A 17,049-nucleotide genomic window follows, 5' to 3' on the forward strand; every position below is an offset into this window, starting at 1 on the left:
TCTTCTATTTCCCAATCAGCAAGGAAAAACGATTGTTTAGGTATCCAATATTTGAACATTTTGTTTATATGAATAACCCTGTAAATGTCCTGGTGGAGAGCCCTCCCCCCCTCATTTTTAAGGAATAACTCTATTAGAAGCACAATCATTTTTCTGTCTTACAGGGAGCACGAGTGCAGAACACTGCCAAGAATTTAGGAGTTAGGGACCGAACACCACCATCTGCTCCAAGGTAACAAAACATTGCAATCAATGGCCTGTGACCAAGACTATCATTTCTCCAATTTCTGTCAAATACTTTACCTAGACTCAGACCACAATTTTATTGATATTGAAGTACAGGGTGTTTTTTTAAAAAATTCCTTCCAGTAGCACCTTAAAGACCAACTAAGTTAGTTCTTGGTATGAGCTTTCGTGTGCATGCACACTTCTTCGGACTATGGCAGACCAACACGGCTACCTATCTACTACTAGGGTGTTTTTTTGTTTGTTTCTTAGGGGCATCCATACTTTTGGAGCTTATGCAGTTAGGTACCAAATGCCAGTTCTGGCAGAGTTGAGCGCTTGATTATTACAAAGCCATTGTAATATAGTTTTAGCCAGTTTAGGAAAATATCCTGATTGGGCTGAACTAGAAGCTGGGTGAAATTCCTTTTATCCCTGGAGATGTATTTAAGAGCCTATTATCTTGGGGGTTGTTTATTTTTCTCTGGAAACATTTAAATGTGACTGCCAAGTGAATGGTCAGTTCTCTCCCTTTAGTTATAAATGTTTTGGTTCATACCAGCCCCCCTGCTGGAGGTAGAGCTGGAATGTGCATAATTAGTTTTACACTGAACATTATTAACATATACTGTATATATGTCTTGCCCCGGCTGTGGTAACGCATGAGATTCCATACTTTGGCGGTCTTCCCCTTGCAATTGACTGGACATGGATCTTTCTAATGAACTGTTTTGAAAGCTTGGGTGCAACTTGCCTAGATTGGGGCATATTTTCATGAGCTAAACAGATATTTTATTTTATTCCGGATACTCATTTGAACTAGAGTTGCCACCTTTGGTCAGGCAAAATACTGGGCAGGTTGGGGGCCTGAAAATTCCTTCCAGCCCGGCTCTCCAGTAGTTAGTAGAAAGTTTAAATGTTTTAGACAGTTTCACAAAACTCAGGCACTTTTATAATTGTTCTTTCTTTTTGGCAGGCTATACAAACTGTGTCAACCACCACCTCCTGTTGGAGAAGAGTAAAGACTCCTATTGGAGGAATGATCAAATTTCCAGCTTCCATGACACTAGTATTCCCTAGAATGTGTCTTGATGAACAACAGCGCGTAGCTCCAGATACAGCAGTGCTTTATCTTAAATATGGCTTAGCTATTGAGGAACAACTATTTCTGGAAAAAGCAGATACCTAGATCTGATCTGCTTGCTTGGTGAAGTAATATTTAGGACATTTACACTGGAATAAGTTTGCATTTTAGGTGGTTGCTTCAACAGTGCCAATCACCCACTTAAGCACTGGTAACTGTATGAACACAAAAGTATAACACAGAATGGAAAAACCACTATTAAAAGACCCTTTCAAAAAGTTTTGATTCAGAGGAAGATAAAATAACACTAGTTTCAAGTTGTTACGCTATACTTTTGCAGTTTCTTGCACAGATAATTGCGTCCACCTCCAGTATTCTAATACTGTAAGTTGGAGCTATACTTGAAATTACCATTTTGCTGAGGATACGGTTACATACTAAAAGCAGACTCGAAAGCTAATAGGAATAGAAAAAGTACAAGTGAATTTGTGTTCCTGCTTTTTCTAAACCTACAAAGTGGGACACGAAGATCATACCTTATAATGGGTTTTATCTGAAGCACAAAGACAGCACTGGGGACAAGATTTCTGGAGTTCCACTTTACAGTTACAGGAGAAACATGCCTCCTATACACTTCTGGCCTGCATTTTCTATGTAATAATTGAAATAGATTTGAGAAAAGGAATGGTGATGGTAGTAGATGATTGCAAATGGATTATGTGAAAAGCAGTATTCCTAATACATGGGTGTTAGATACAGGAATGTTGTGTTTACTTTCCATGACTTGACAATAAGTGATATTCAGCATGAGATGCTCAATTTATTTCACATTGAGATCAGATGCTAGAAGCCACAGGTGGATTCTGAAGAGTCCCAAGATTCCATTACCGTAATTAGACTCCTTAATAATTATTCAGGAACCACTGACAAGAGTGTTTCCTGTGATAGTGAACTCCATGGCATAAGGGATTTTTGAAAATGCTGAATCTGAGAACATGCAGTCGTTTATATTTTTGTACTTCTGGGTAAAAGATAAGAGTGTGAATTACATTTACATAAGAATACAAAAAAGTTCTATCAACTATTAGATAATTAGAGGTCTCTAATCTTTCTTTAAACTACCTGGCAAATTATGTAGTATCAGTATCCTAAAAGAAAAGCAAACTTTTTGGAAACTAAAGTTTACTGACAGCATACTTAAATTTATGTCAGAAATTTATGTCAGAAATGACATCAAATTTATGTTGCAATCAACCATGGGACAGAGTGACAGTGAAAAGAAAAACAGAGAAGATATAGCAAAATATACAAACTTCACAATAAAATATTTAAATATCATCTAGAAATGCAGAGGATTAACAGCTTGCCTGATTATAAAATTAACGTTAAAAAATATCCCACCCCAACGCAAAATTGATCTGGCTGACCACTATCAGGGAGAGGCTAGACTATATGTCTACTCAGAAGTACCCCAAGAATTTAGTCACTGAAGCAGCAGCCATAATATGGTAGTATGATGTATATAGTAAGCAACTAATTGTTTACTTCAAGGATATGTAACATGCAGAATTCCTGAACTGTTATTATCCCTTCTAAAATACTGAACTTTATGTTTAAATGTATCTAGGGTATATATTTGGAGCATTCAGGTTCTAAAATGTAAGAATAATTTCAAATTGTCCACTGCAAAATCATATTATTCATCACTTATCTGACTGGGCTATAAATTTCATTTCATCTTAGGAATCTTGGATTTAGAACCGAAATCCTGCCTTTTGGACAGGATGATTGCTACTACAGTTCAAAAGCACAATTTAGTATATTCTACTAGTGCCTGGAACATATTTCTACTGAACTCATATTGGTGACTCATCATATCATTACTATCATATATTCCTACCAATTTTTAAAGATTATAGCAGTACTATTAGTCTGTAGCATCATGTATATAGTGTAAGAAATCCAGTAAACTTATGTGTCCTTTGCGGGGGGGAGGGGGAGTTAGTTGTTTTCAATTTTTTGCTCATTCTTGCAGTACTGTACTAGATTTTGCAAAGGGAGAATATATTTTTTTAATTACTCAGTAAGAAATCTAGAACATTGCTGCTTTTTTAAAAAGTATACATATGTAAAGAAAACTACAAAGTATTATCACTAGTTTCTTTTAAATCTCCCATACTTGTAGCCATATATTTCAAGTTTTCTGATTGTAACATTGGTAAATAAAAATGAAATCTCCTCTTAGTATGGATTTGAATCAAATTATTTTTCTATGTATATCTTTGTGTCCATCATATCATCATCACTTACAGTGTAATACATTCCAGGTGATATCCAATGTTATTCATACTTGGAGAAAGTCCATTGATTTCAATGGGCCTACTCTGAGTATGACCAATACAGCATATCATTCTCTTTTTTTATTAGATATCTGAATATTTTAAGTCTATATAAAAACGGAATAGCATCAAACAATAATAAACTTGTCATATGTATAACCTGAGGTATTCTTTTTATTATTACTTATTTATATAGCACCAATGCATATAACACTTTGTTTACTTTTGCTTTTCACACCTTTTAGCACATTTGAAGACAACTTGCAGTTGGGAAGGGCAATATTTGGTGGACAACTTGCACAGGGCTCTAAGCTGCATCAGGGGCACGATCAAAACAGGGGCCCAGAGCGGCTACTTTTCCTTCAAAATAAAAATTGCTGATTTGTACATGCTTTTTTTTAAAAAAACAAAACTGTGCAATATCCCCTGAAGTATGGGGAGTCCATTGCAATTCCATATATTGCTTAGATTAGAAGATAAATGACCAGGCAGCATTAAAAGCTTGCAGCTGGAAGGATCTCCCACCCCAGCATTCTGGTATCAAATCTGTATGACATTTAATTAGGTTTGAAAGAAAAGTGCTCATAGAATCCTAATCACTTGTTCATATTATTGCTATCTGCCTTATGTGTAATTGAAAGCTCATAGGATGTCATTATGCCAACCCAAAATTATGAAATCTTGTCCATCACTGTGATAAAGTGACATGTTTTATTAAACAATCACAGATATTTAGAAATATATATATGATATAAGAGAATATATTTTCTTTAGAACAGTATCTTTGCAGATCAACGAACATTTTAAAGAAGAGAATTATTAGCACTTAAGGCTACAGTTAGAACTGGAGGCAGTGAGAGATTTTACCTTCTTGGGCTCCATGATCACTGCAGATGGTGACAGCAGCCACGAAATTAAAAGACGCCTGCTTCTTGGGAGAAAAGCAATGACAAACCTAGACAGCATCTATAAAAAGCAGAGTCATCACCTTGCCAACAAAGGTCCGTATAGTTAAAGCTATGGTTTTTCCAGTAGTGATGTATGGAAGTGAGAGCTGGACCATACAGAAGGCTGATCGCTGAAGAATTGATGCTTTTGAATTATGGTGCTGGAGGAGACTATTGAAAGTCCCATGGACTGCAAGAAGAACAAACCTATCCATTCTGAAGGAAATCAGCCCTGAGTGCTCACTGGAAGGACAGATCGTGAAGCTGAGGCTCCAATACTTTGGCCACCTCATGAGAAGAGAAGACTCCCTGGAAAAGACCCTGATGTTGGGAAAGATGGAGGGCACAAGGAGAAGGGGACGACAGAGGACGAGATGGTTGGACGGTGTTCTCGAAGCTACCAATATGAGTTTGACCAAACTGCGGGAGGCAGTGGAAGACAGGAGTGCCTGGCGTGCTCTGGTCCATGGGGTCACGAAGCGTCGGACACGACTAAACAACAGCAAAAGGCAAGTGTGAACATTGGGCCCATTGAAACAAAGCAACAATTTATACATCACAAATGTGTTAATCAGACACCTTTTGTCAATTCATTGTAACAAGTAAAGACTTTATACCAAGTCAGGTCCGTCAAATCTGCCATGATCAGACCATTCATGCGAGTTCTGTGTCCAGTTCTGGGTGCCAAAATTTAAGAAGCGTATTGACTGTCAAGGAGGGGGTCGCTTTCTCAAGTCCTCCCTCCAAGTTACTAATTAATCACATGCAGGCACCGAACGGGTTATCAGGCTTTATTGGCTTCTTCTCTGGCCCCAGCTACAGAACATCAAACAGCAAGTCTAATACATGGCATGTTCTCTCTGTCCCCTAGCAGGTTAAGTCAAAGATTTACAGCAGCTGGGGAATGCTGGCAACCAGCCAGCTCCATCACATACTCCCGCTTTGGGGACTAATTGTTACCACCTTCCTGAGGGGCCCCACCCAGCGGTACTTGCTCACAGGATCACTACTTCATGACACTGACAAGCTGGAACATGTGCAGAAAAGGGTGATCAAGATGATCAAGGGTCTCAAAACCAACTTTTACGAGAAACAGTTGAGGGAATTGGGTATGTTTAGCCTGGGAAAGAGAAGATAGGACAGCTATCTTCAAGTATCTAAAGCAGGCATAGGCAAATTTGGCCTCCAGATGTTTTGGGACTACAACTCCCATGATCCCTAGCTAACAGGACCAGTGGTCAGGGATGATGGGAATTGCAGCCCCAAAACATCTGGAGGGCCGAGTTTGCCTATGCCTGATCTAAATGGCTGTCACATGGAGGCCAGGACCCGAACCAATGGATTCAAGTTACAAGAAAGGAGCATCTGACTGAACATCAGGAAGAACTGTGATGGCCTGGGAATCCGATTCAGAGGCTGAACCGGTGGGATCCCAGCCTGCACAGGAGTCCCCGCCTCCAGGGCCGGCTGAGCTGGGGCAGGGCCTTGTATCTGAAACGCCTGCACCTGTGCCGGATCCTCAGGAGCAGGCACCAGGTGAATCCACTCTGGCTCCGGAGGTGATTGAGGATACATTGCCTACAGGTGCGCCTCTCCCAGCCCTGTCAGGGGAAGGTGAGTCTCCCCCTGGGTCCAGTAACCCTCCAGCCTCTCCTGAGCTGCAGAGGCTCAGGGCAGAGAGGCGGAGGGAACTGGTTTCTCCCAGGAGGAGTGCTCGCCTTAAGGCCAGGAGAGGCGGGTCTCCTGGGGGCCGGGACCGCCCCTGGCCTCGGAGAAGATAAAGGCCAGTCAGCCCGGTCCCAGGTTGCGGGAGCAACGTCGTTGAAGACCTGTTTCGGCCAGCACCCAGACCTGTTCTTCCAGAGTTCCCGTCCTTGCCCGGCTCCTCGCTTTGGACCCCGCTTCGCCCTTGGAGGACAGTCTACAGACCCTCGACCCAGGTCCCTGACCACGCCTCATGGTAACCTCCCCCCCGGGACCAGCACAAGAACTTTCTGACAGTAAGAGCTGTTCAACAGTGGAATGGACTCCCTCAGGTGTCCTTCCATTGAGGTTTTTCAGCAGAGTTTGGCTGCCATCTTTCATGTATGATCTAGTTGAGATTTCTGCATCGCAGGGGCTTGGACTAGATGACCCTTGGGATCCCTTCCAACTCTACAGTTCTATGATAAACAGTATGGGTCTTGAAGTAAGTTCATTGGCTTCCTCTGTGTGTTGATGGTGTGCAAGCCTTATTGTTTGTTTGCCCTGATGGGTGCAGATTCTAGGATGTGCGTCCCTTTGTCTACATTGTTTTTATATTTCCTGGTAATACATTTTCCTCTTCCCCTGCTGGGCTAAGCACACAATGAATACAGCAGCTGTTCCACTGGCATAATGGCGGTGTATCTCTTATCACCATCACCCCTGGCCCAGCATAATGCAAGTATAGGATTTTTCTATAACTTATCTGTAATGCTTTTGCACCACTGGGTTTTAAATCCCATTTTGTGGGTGGAATGAGAATAACGAACCCAATGAGTTATCAAAGCATCATCTTCTATAATGAAATATATTGAAATGTTATGATTATGATCCTGTGGGCAGGAACTTGTTTACTTTTATTCCTGTACAGATCCTAGTGCAATTTAGGTTTTTATAAATGTTAAATGATGATAAAATGGTAGTGCTGTTCTACAATCAAGGTTCTTTAGAGCCTTTATACTGCATATAATGCGCATTTACATAGTTCATCAAGAATGCTTGCCCTTCAGTCAAAATCACATTGGCTATGATCCAGAGAGTCCATTTATGCAAGAGACTGTATATATGCCACAGGAGGTGTGTTTTTTCTCTCTCTTCCCTAATGCCTCTCATTATGAATTTTCAAGCTGCTTTCTTCACTACATAAGGAGCCTGATGCAATGCTATGTAGAGGTGAGAACTGCGCAAACAACTTTCCTTGATTGTAGCTGTTATGCTAACATCCTCTGAAATTAACAGAGTCTTGGTGTGATCACACCAATAATGCAAGCATATACCAGAGCTAAAGCATAGGATTCAGATGCTAGTGTGCAAGTATAGCCATAGTTACCAAAACTGAATTTCACCTACACTTTTCATTACCTACTCTCCCAGTATTACGAGGGAACACAGTTAAACTTCTGATAATCACTTCCTCTTCCTTTGGAAATACAAGTGGTACCTTGAGTTACAAGCGCCTCACCACTGTAAAGTTCAGAGGTGGTACAAAATGGCACCATTAATGCACAAGCAGGCATGGGAGAATTCCAAGGTTTGCATAAGTATAAAAACCCTTTGGGGGGCTTAAAGGGGGAACCACCCTAAAAGCCTAATGAGGCTACAGGGAACCAGGCAGAGGGCCTTCTCAGTAGTGGCACCCGCCTTGTGGAACGCCTTCCCATCAGATGTCAAGGAAATAAACAACTATCTGACTTTTAGAAGACATCTGAAGGCAGCCCTGTTTAGGGATGTTTTAAATGTTTGACATTTTATTGTGCTTTTAATATTCTGTTGGAAGCTGTCCAGAGTGGCTGGGGAAACCCAGCCAGATGGGTGGGGTATTAATAATAATAATAATAATAATAATAATAATAATAATAATAATAATAATTAATTACTACTACTACTACTATTATCAAACATGCTCAGTAAGCATGGAATGCTGAAAGAAACCCCCCCTCAAAAACCAGATGGGAGTGGGAATGGAACCGCATATCATGGGGGAGAGCATAGCTAACTAACTGGAACTCTGACTGGGAGCACTCCACATTGCCACATTTTTTGTAGGCCACATTTGTATTAGTACAACTGGCTGGATTTCAGAATTGCTTCTGGGATTGTGGTTTTTATCCCTGAGCTGTCTCATCTACTTCCACTGATTGTAATTCTTGATATAATACTTTCATCTCTGAAATATCTGTGCATATATTTCTGGGGACATACTATGATTTTCAAAAGATATTTATAGTAGTCTTAAATTTATTTTATGGCTATCCTTAGCATATGTATTACTTGTTCCAGTCTTCTCTATACAAAATAACCACTGGATTTACACACTCTGCAGCAAAGGCATTTCTGAAAACATACCAGATTATTCCTTCATCATTTGAAGCCCATAAAAATTTAAATAAACTTCCTTCCACATACATTGCTTTTTGTATAGAAAGTACAGATTAATAAAATAATAATAATAATAATAATAATAATAATAATAATAATAATAATAATAATAATTATAATAATAAGAATAGTTTATTTATACCCCAGCCATCTGGCTGGGTTGCCCCAGCCAGTAGGCGGCTTCCAAATCACATAAAAATAATAATAAATGGATAAGATTGTGTTGATTTCTTAACTGTTCTTTCTGTCCTCTCTCGCATGAGTTCCTTCCCTCCCTTCTGTTGTCAGCTTTAATTGTGAATTGGTATCATGACATTTACACTGAAGCTTACCATGATTAACCAGAGTTCTCACCTTAACCAGGATATTAAATGAATTTGTTCACAGGGAACACACTAATTATTGTAAATATATTAGCGTAAATGTAGCACTAAACAATTGTTCATGATCACAAAGAAGAATGGAAAGCAGGGTGCTGGTGGTAAGATGGTTTAAGTGTCCTTCTCTATCTCATAGCTATGATTGAGAGCTTGGCAAAATAGCATTTGCACAAGGCATCACAAAGAGCCCAAGCAATCTATACCTACAAAGCATTTTTCTAAAGCATATATAGTGCTCTGTCAAATGAGGGGTTTTCATTTTGCAGTTCTCGTAAGGGAATTCTCAAATTCTAAGGTATAAAACTGCCATTGTGAGCAGTCAGCTTTACAGCAAGACCCAAATCATCTGCATGTATATGACTCTTTGCCAACATAGACTCACTCTGCAGCTTAGCTAAGGATAGCAAGAGAGTGAAACAGAGGGACAGAGGAAAAACTAAGGGAAATGCAAGAATGTCAGGAGGTTTGACAAAACTCTGGGCCTGTCTTGCAAGCCCTACAAATATCTGTGCATGGGAGAATTGTCTATAGAAATGAAAAGACTTGCTACCAGATCTCTCAAATGGAATCCTTACATACTTATGCCCAAAGCAGCCAGTGACAGCAATGTGTTTCACTTTGCCTATATTTCCATCAGAAAAATCTAGTATTCCATAATTTTATTATACCCGTTCCCCAGACCAAATATTTACATATGCAATAATTGAAATTCTTGAAGATGAAAGTACTGAAGTCTTTATCATCTTCAAATATAACTTCTTGACCTCCTGATTAACAAGAGGTTTTTCATGGGCACACACAGAAAATACACTCTGCATTCTGAAGATACACTACAGAAATGGAAATGTTTCCCTTTTCATACGACAGTGGAGCAGCACTGATATAAAATGGTGGGAAATGTTTAGTTGTACCACATGTCCTCACTGTACTGCAATTTGGGGGATGGAAAACAAATGTTCTATTTATGCACAAATGTTGTACATGATTTTAGCCTATTCTTACATTTGTGTGACTTTGGCAAAAAGCTTTTGGTAAATCTGTTACCCCCAAAATATTCAGTAGCTGCATAAGATGGCAGGTTTCATTAAGGATCCTTAATGGGTTAAAAAAAAATGAGGAGAAAGGACAAGTAGATAGTTTTCCTATGGAGAATAGTGTGGTGCTGCAATAATAATAATAATAATAATAATAATTTATTTATACCCCGCCCATCTGGCTGAGTTTCCCCAGCCACTCTGGGCGGCTCACAATCAGTGTTAAAAACAGTACAGCGTTACATATTAAAAACTTCCCTGAACAGGGCTGCCTTAAGATGTCTTCTGAATCTCAGGTAATTATTTATCTCTTTGACATCTGATGGGAGGGCGTTCCACAGGGCGGGCGCCACTGCCGAGAAGGCCCTCTGTCTGGTTCCCTGTAGCCTCACTTCTCTCAATGAGGGAACCGCCAGAAGGCCCTCGGCGCTGGATCTCAGTGTCCGGGCTGAACGATGGGGGTGGAGACGCTCCTTCAGGTATACAGGACCGAGGCCGTTTAGGGCTTTAAAGGTCAGCACCAACACTTTGAATTGTGCTCGGAAACGTACTGGGAGCCAATGCAGATCTCTCAGGACCGGTGTTATGTGGTCCCGGCGGCCACTCCCAGTCACCAGTCTAGCTGCCGCATTCTGGATTAATTGCAGTTTCCGGGTCACCTTCAAAGGTAGCCCCACGTAGAGCGCATTGCAGTAGTCCAAGCGTGAGATAACTAGAGCATGCACCACTCTGGCGAGACAGTTCATGGGCAGGTAGGGTCTTAAAGTAGTCATAAAGAAAACAAAGACAGTATTTTTTAATAGTTGTTGCTTGCCTCCCTGCTTCTCTCATAGACAACCAGGGAGGCCTCATCTTGCCAAGGCCATTTGCTTATACAAGAACTTGTATTATTAGCTAATTTTAAATTTGCCAACCAGTTAATCTGGTGGCATCTTTTTAGTCAATCAAAATATTTTTAATTGAATCATTCAACCAATTATTTGAGTACTAAAAGGTAAAGGTAAAGGACCCCTGGACGGTTAAGTCTAGTCAAAGGCAACTATGGGATTGCGGCGCTCATCTCACTTTCAGGCCAAGGGAGCCAGTGTTTGTCCACAGACATGTGGCCAGCATGACTAAACCGCTTCTGGTGCAATGGAACACCATGACGGAAACCAGAGCACATGGAAATGCCGTTTACCTTCCCGCCACAGCGGTACCTATTTGAGTACAAGGACTGCTTCTACCCATATATTGAGCACCATTGTCCAGTTCTTCTGCCACCACACCCCATACATGTCAGAATCATAAAATTCTAAAAGTTGTCCAACCCCCCTGCAATGTAGGAACATATGCGGATCAAACCTGCAACCTTGGCATTAGCAGCACCATGCTCTAACCAACTGAACTATCCAGGCTGATATATGTAAGTGAGCTCTAGTTCATGAAAGCTTATACCATAATAAAAGTTTGTCAGACTTTAAGGTATTACAGATCTTTTTTGTGTAACAGGCTAGCATAGTTACCGGTACTTCTCTGGAAAATGAAATTAGAGTTTTTCCACAGCTATGATATACCAGTATAAACTGGAAGTAAAAGTAATCTCAAAAGCTTCATTTTAATTAAGTCTGGGGCAGAAACCAGAGAGCAGCAACAGCTGTTGTTCAGGAGTTTTTGCTTGTCTACTGATTTGCTGGGGAGAGGAGGATTAGTTAAAGCTTTCAAGCATGCTTATAATACCCAAATATTTGCAGTAACAAAATTGTACTGTGTGACACAACTGAAAATCAAAGATGAAACTGAAATCAAACCCACAAACCTCCAAACTACACTACTTGTTATCTTGAAGAAGACAGTGTATCTAATTTCCCACCATTTGTGTCCTGGAGTGCATGTATCCTTATCTTCTATGAAAGTCAGGGAGGATTATGTGATGGTTACAGAGTTTGCTGAAAGTAAAAGTGTTAAGCAAAACCACATCCTTATTCACACACTAGCAGAACTCTTCCCAAGGGGTGGGAAAATCCTAGGCAACTGAAAAAGTTGATTTTGGAGAATACCGTATTTTTCGCCCTACTAGCACATTTGCAAAGCTAAGCAGCATCCAGAATGGTTTCAAATTGGATGGGAGACCATGTGTTGAGATTTCTGCCTTGCTGGTGGTTAGGTGACTCTTGGGGTCCCTTCCAACTATACAATTCTAAGAGTCCATGATAAACATTATGGGCCCTGAAGAATATCTGTTGGCACCCCAGTGATTTTTCCCCATGAATTATATGAAATAAAAGTAGATGACGAGGAAGCCAACTTTGCAGATAAGAGCAAACTAGGAGAGGACTTCCGGGTTAGCGCGATCGGCTAATGGCAGATTCCCTCCGAGCTCCGGAGGGAATCTGCTCGACAGGGGCCGGGTCTTGCCGCGCCGGCGACGTGGGGACCCTTAAAAACCACGGGCGCGGATGCCTGTGGACATGGTGACTCGGCGGGCACCATTAGCGCCCTCCCGATCCGCGAAGGAGCCTTTTTAAAGGCTACGGAACGGGTGATGGGGAGCGGCGTGGTGCTGTGAGTCTTCTGCTTCCCCTGCCGAGCGAAGCCGCATGCCATTTGTCGGAGAGCGCTGACTTCTTCCTTTTAAAATTTGGACTTAAAATCAAGAACAACAACCCGTGAGTAATTTGGAAATTGGACTAAAACTATTTTCTTTGTGGATTTGGCACGAGCGGGGGAGGTGCAAAGAGGAAGTCCGTCTCCCCCCCCATTGTAAACAGTTTAAAGCAAGGACTTGCCAACTAAGGTTGCGTGAAGAGCTGTTTTTTCCCCCTGATTGGATAAAAGTTATTAATTCCACGGATTTAAAAATCTAAGTTACTGTGCTGGAGGACAAGAGTATTTGTTTAGATTAAGTGCCACTCTCCTCGAGACCGGGAGTAGCCCGTGAAAAGAGCCTGCTGAGGGTTTACAGAAGACTTTGACAGCTGTCAAATTAGCTGTCAAAGTCGGAAAAAACTGTAAGCTTTGGTTTAGCCGGTTATATCGCTACAAAGTATTGAAAATAAAGGAAGATTGATACAAATAAATTTGACTTTTGGATCGGAAGTGAAAGGAATACTAAGTAACCAGAATCCCTCTAGAGGGGATTCACGGACATTACAAGAATGGAAATAGGTCGGAAAATTTTGGCAGATCTGGATGTGGTCGTCTTTCTCATGGGAAAGCTGCGAAAGATGTATGAGCAAGGCCATGTTTTGTCTACAAGTCCTACAAAACCGAAGTCAACAGTAAATATGGAGCTGGAAAAGGACTTGATGTTCAAAACACAGGCAGCTGGACAGGAAAAGAAACCAAAGACTGAAGAGGAGGAAAAGATACTTGCTGAACAGGAGGAGCAGAAAGGAGGGGTGGCCGAAATGCTACAGAAGGTAAACGAGAGCCGGAGGCCTGTCAAGATGACTTCAAACTCGACCAAGGTGGAAGCTGGAGCCTTTGGGACACATGGATTTAAGAAACAGAGTTTGAGCTCCACCTCCAAACAAGTAGGCCGGGCTGGAAGGATTATGGACATTATTGAGAGAGTGCCTCTTCAAGTTTGGGTGTCAATCATAAGGGACTTTCAAAGAAGCCGGCTGAAAGGGACTGAGAGAGATTTGAGAGCCTCGGACGTAAGGTCACCAGGCTGAATAGATGGACTAATGGACTATGGTTTGGGATCGAAACCGGGGAGAGAAGGGTGGGGTTTGGGAGTCCAAAGGGGGCCTGATCATTTTTATGTTATATTAAATTTTATGTTGTTTTATCATTATAAGAATGGGGAATTCGTGGAAGGGAAATAGGGTCAACCTTAGAAAAAGTTTTTTCTTTTACATATGATTAAGGTATATAATCTAAAAGCTGTTTTATAAACTGAACTTAAATATAATAATGAATTAAGGGATAAAATCTATTATAAAGAAATACATTAACAAATTAAGATTAAGACATCAGGGATAAAAACTTGTTGGACAAATAACTGGATTTGGAATACAAGAAGGGGAGGTGAGGGGAAGTCGTGAAAAGAAGTTATTGAAAAGAGATGTTAAAGGTGGAATTTTTTTTTGTGTGTGTGTTTTTCGTGGTTTTTTTTGTTTTGTTTTCTGTACCTTTTGAAACTTTAATAATAATAATAATTATTATTATTATTATTTTAAAAAAGAGCAAACTAGGAGAAATCCCAAGTAGACTGAAAGCTCCAAAAGGGTCTCTTCAATCCAGAGTGGAAGAAAGCAGCATAGCAGAAGAGATTTAATGTTAAGTTAGTACAAAACAGAAGTGACTAGAATAATATATCTGGGACAGCAACAAAGTCTCATTACTGTGAGAGTAAAGGTCTTAGTTTTCTCTCTCTGCTATCTTTGGCCAGTCCATTGAGGAATGTATTTTGGCCTTAGGCCAGCTGACTGGAATGAGCTGTCTTCACTGGCTCCTGTTTGCTGGGTTGGAAGCAGTGGAGAGAAAGGGAGGGAGGGAGGTACTTTTAAAAGCCAAGAATACAGAGGCCAGGATGCTGCTACTGGATCTTATCACAGAAAATGGATGTCAAGTGTTCTTAAAAAAACTACACAACCAGTTCATTTATAGGTGAATTTCGCTGTGCTTATATTAGCTTTTAAAGCTCTACAAAGTTTGGGACAAAGATATCTTAAGGACCACCTTCTTTATAGTCCCTAAACTTCAAAGATGCAATTCTCAGGCTGAATCAGGCACCCCAGACATGCCTGCCAGCCCCAATTTTTAGTGAACTTCTGACCAAGCAATTACTTCATCAGTGGCTTTCAATACCATCAACCATGGCATCCTTCTGAAGCGACTATCCGAACTAGGGGTGGGTGGCACCGCTTTGAGGTGGTTCCAGTCCTACTTGTATGGTCATTCCCTGAGGGTGTTGCTTGGAGAAGGTCCTGTGGAAGCTTCAATGTGGGGTTCTGCAATGTGGGAATCAATCCTATCCCCAAAGTTGTTTAACATCTACATGAAATCGCTGGGGGGGGGGGTTGTCCAGAGGTTTGGAGTATGTTGTCAGCAGTATGCTGATGACACTCAGCTCTATTTCTCCTTTACATCTGCAGGTGAGGCAGTGGAAGTGCTAGACCAGTGTCTTGACTCGGTAACTGACTGATGAGAGCCAACAAACTGAAACTCAATCCAGATAAGACTGAGGCACTGTTACTGAGTGGTTATCTAGACCGGATAGGTGGAAGATTGCTTGCTCTTGATGGAGTTACACTTTCTCTGAAGGAGCAGGTTCATAGCTTGGGGGTACTCCTTTATCCTTTGCTGTTGCTCAAGGCTCAGGTGGCCTCAGTGGCCCAGAGTGTCTTCCACCAGCTTTGGCTACGCCCCTATCTGGACAGGGATAGCCTAACTACTGTTGTCTATGCTCTGGTCACCTCAAGGTTAGATTACTGCAATGCATTATATGTTGGGATGCCTCTGAAGATGGTTCGGAAACTTCAGCTAGTGCAAAATTCAGTGGCCAGGTTGCTCACCAGAGCAAGACGGTGTGAGCATATTACACCGATCCTGGTTCGACTGCACTGGCTACCAATTAGCTTCCAGGCCCAATTCAAAGTGTTGGTTTTGACCTATAAAGTGTTGAATGGCTCAGGACCACAATACTTCAAGGACCACCTCTTTCCATATGAACCTACCTGAGATCATATTCTGAGTCCCTTCTTCATCTGCCCCCTCCTTGAGAGGTCTGGAGGGTGGCAACACAAGAATGGGCCTTCTCTGCAGTTGGTTCCTCATCTGTTGAAAACTCCAAGTTCACCTGGCACCTTCATTACACACCTTTAGGCGCCAGGCAAAAATGTTCCTTTTTAACCAGGCCTTTGGTTGATTTGATTGACATCCTACGCCCTTTCAAAATGTGATGGTTTTTTGGGGGGAGGGGTTATTGGGTTGTTGCTTTAATTTTGATTATGTATTGAGTGGTTTTATATTTTGATTTTATTCTGTGAACCACTCTGAGACCTCCGGGTATAGGGTGGTGTATAAATTCAATCAATCAATCAATCCCTAGGTTTTCACAGAATTGCCTGGTGTTTTTTTTAGATAACCACGGCAGTGAACCGTTCTGTGATAAAAAAATAAGCTTTCAGAAAAACTGATTTTGTGATTGATAAGTCATCCAAATGTGACAGATTTGTTTCCTATTTTTGTATAGTGTAAACACTTAAATAATAATAAACAGAAAAAAATATGATTTTATGTATTTTGTTCTGAGGATCACTGTAATCTACTTTGGGGTCGCCTGGGCCTATAGACGATAAAGTTCCAAATAAAATACTGTTATACAAATAAATATTATTAATAATAATCCCCTGTACCAAAGCTCAGTTTGTTGACCTTTTTATTAACAGATGCCAGAAGCTTATTGAAGCAGAAGCTTTCCACACTATATTTTAGAACATAGACAAATTTTCCAAAGCTTACTTGAAAACCACCCATATTGTTATGGTTCTAATCAGTCTTTCAAGGAGAAAATATATTCGACCCATGATATAAAATTCCATATGATTTTAGTGTCAGGCAGTCACCTCATCCATTTCCCCCCTCTTTCTTTGTAAGCATAGTTCAGTTACCAAATCTTTCATCCCTATCCCCTGCTATTTTGACTGACAGCACTGCATCATGCAGAGCTCTTGACAATAATCATATAACCAAGCCCACTATTTTCTTTTCCCTATTCCATTATATTTTCCCTACCCTTTAAGTAGACAAATTTGTTCTGCCCTGCATAATTCCTACACATCATTACTCCCATTTTTCATTTTATAGTTAAACTAGTAATTCATATGTTTCTTCTGCTTCCATTAATTTTTGTCCATTTTCTTTTTCAAATGCTATCTCAGCTGGTGCATTTTGTCCCTTTCATTATAAAAAATATTAACAGGCCTA

The 17,049-nt window shown here is 40.8% G+C and overlaps 1 protein-coding gene and 1 long non-coding RNA gene across 6 annotated transcripts in view; one reads left to right on the forward strand and one right to left on the reverse strand.

The window, feature by feature from the left end:
* The window catches only part of PREX2 (phosphatidylinositol-3,4,5-trisphosphate dependent Rac exchange factor 2), a 110,807-nt gene extending 106,995 nt beyond the window's left edge, over positions 1-3,812 (forward strand). For all 4 annotated transcript variants that reach the window (XM_081204332.1, XM_081204333.1, XM_081204330.1 and 1 more), the window contains exons 39-40: positions 165-232; positions 1,202-3,812. In XM_081204332.1, the coding sequence (XP_081060458.1) occupies positions 165-232; positions 1,202-1,247 (114 nt within the window). In that variant the 3' untranslated portion in view covers positions 1,248-3,812. The remainder of the gene's footprint in view (positions 1-164; positions 233-1,201) is intronic.
* LOC308593118 overlaps positions 1-17,049 on the reverse strand; it is an 83,026-nt gene that overhangs the window by 58,487 nt on the left and 7,490 nt on the right. The window lies entirely within an intron of this gene.

The sequence above is a fragment of the Podarcis bocagei genome (assembly GCF_964188305.1).
Source record: "Podarcis bocagei genome assembly, chromosome: 8".
Taxonomy (NCBI): domain Eukaryota; kingdom Metazoa; phylum Chordata; class Lepidosauria; order Squamata; family Lacertidae; genus Podarcis; species Podarcis bocagei.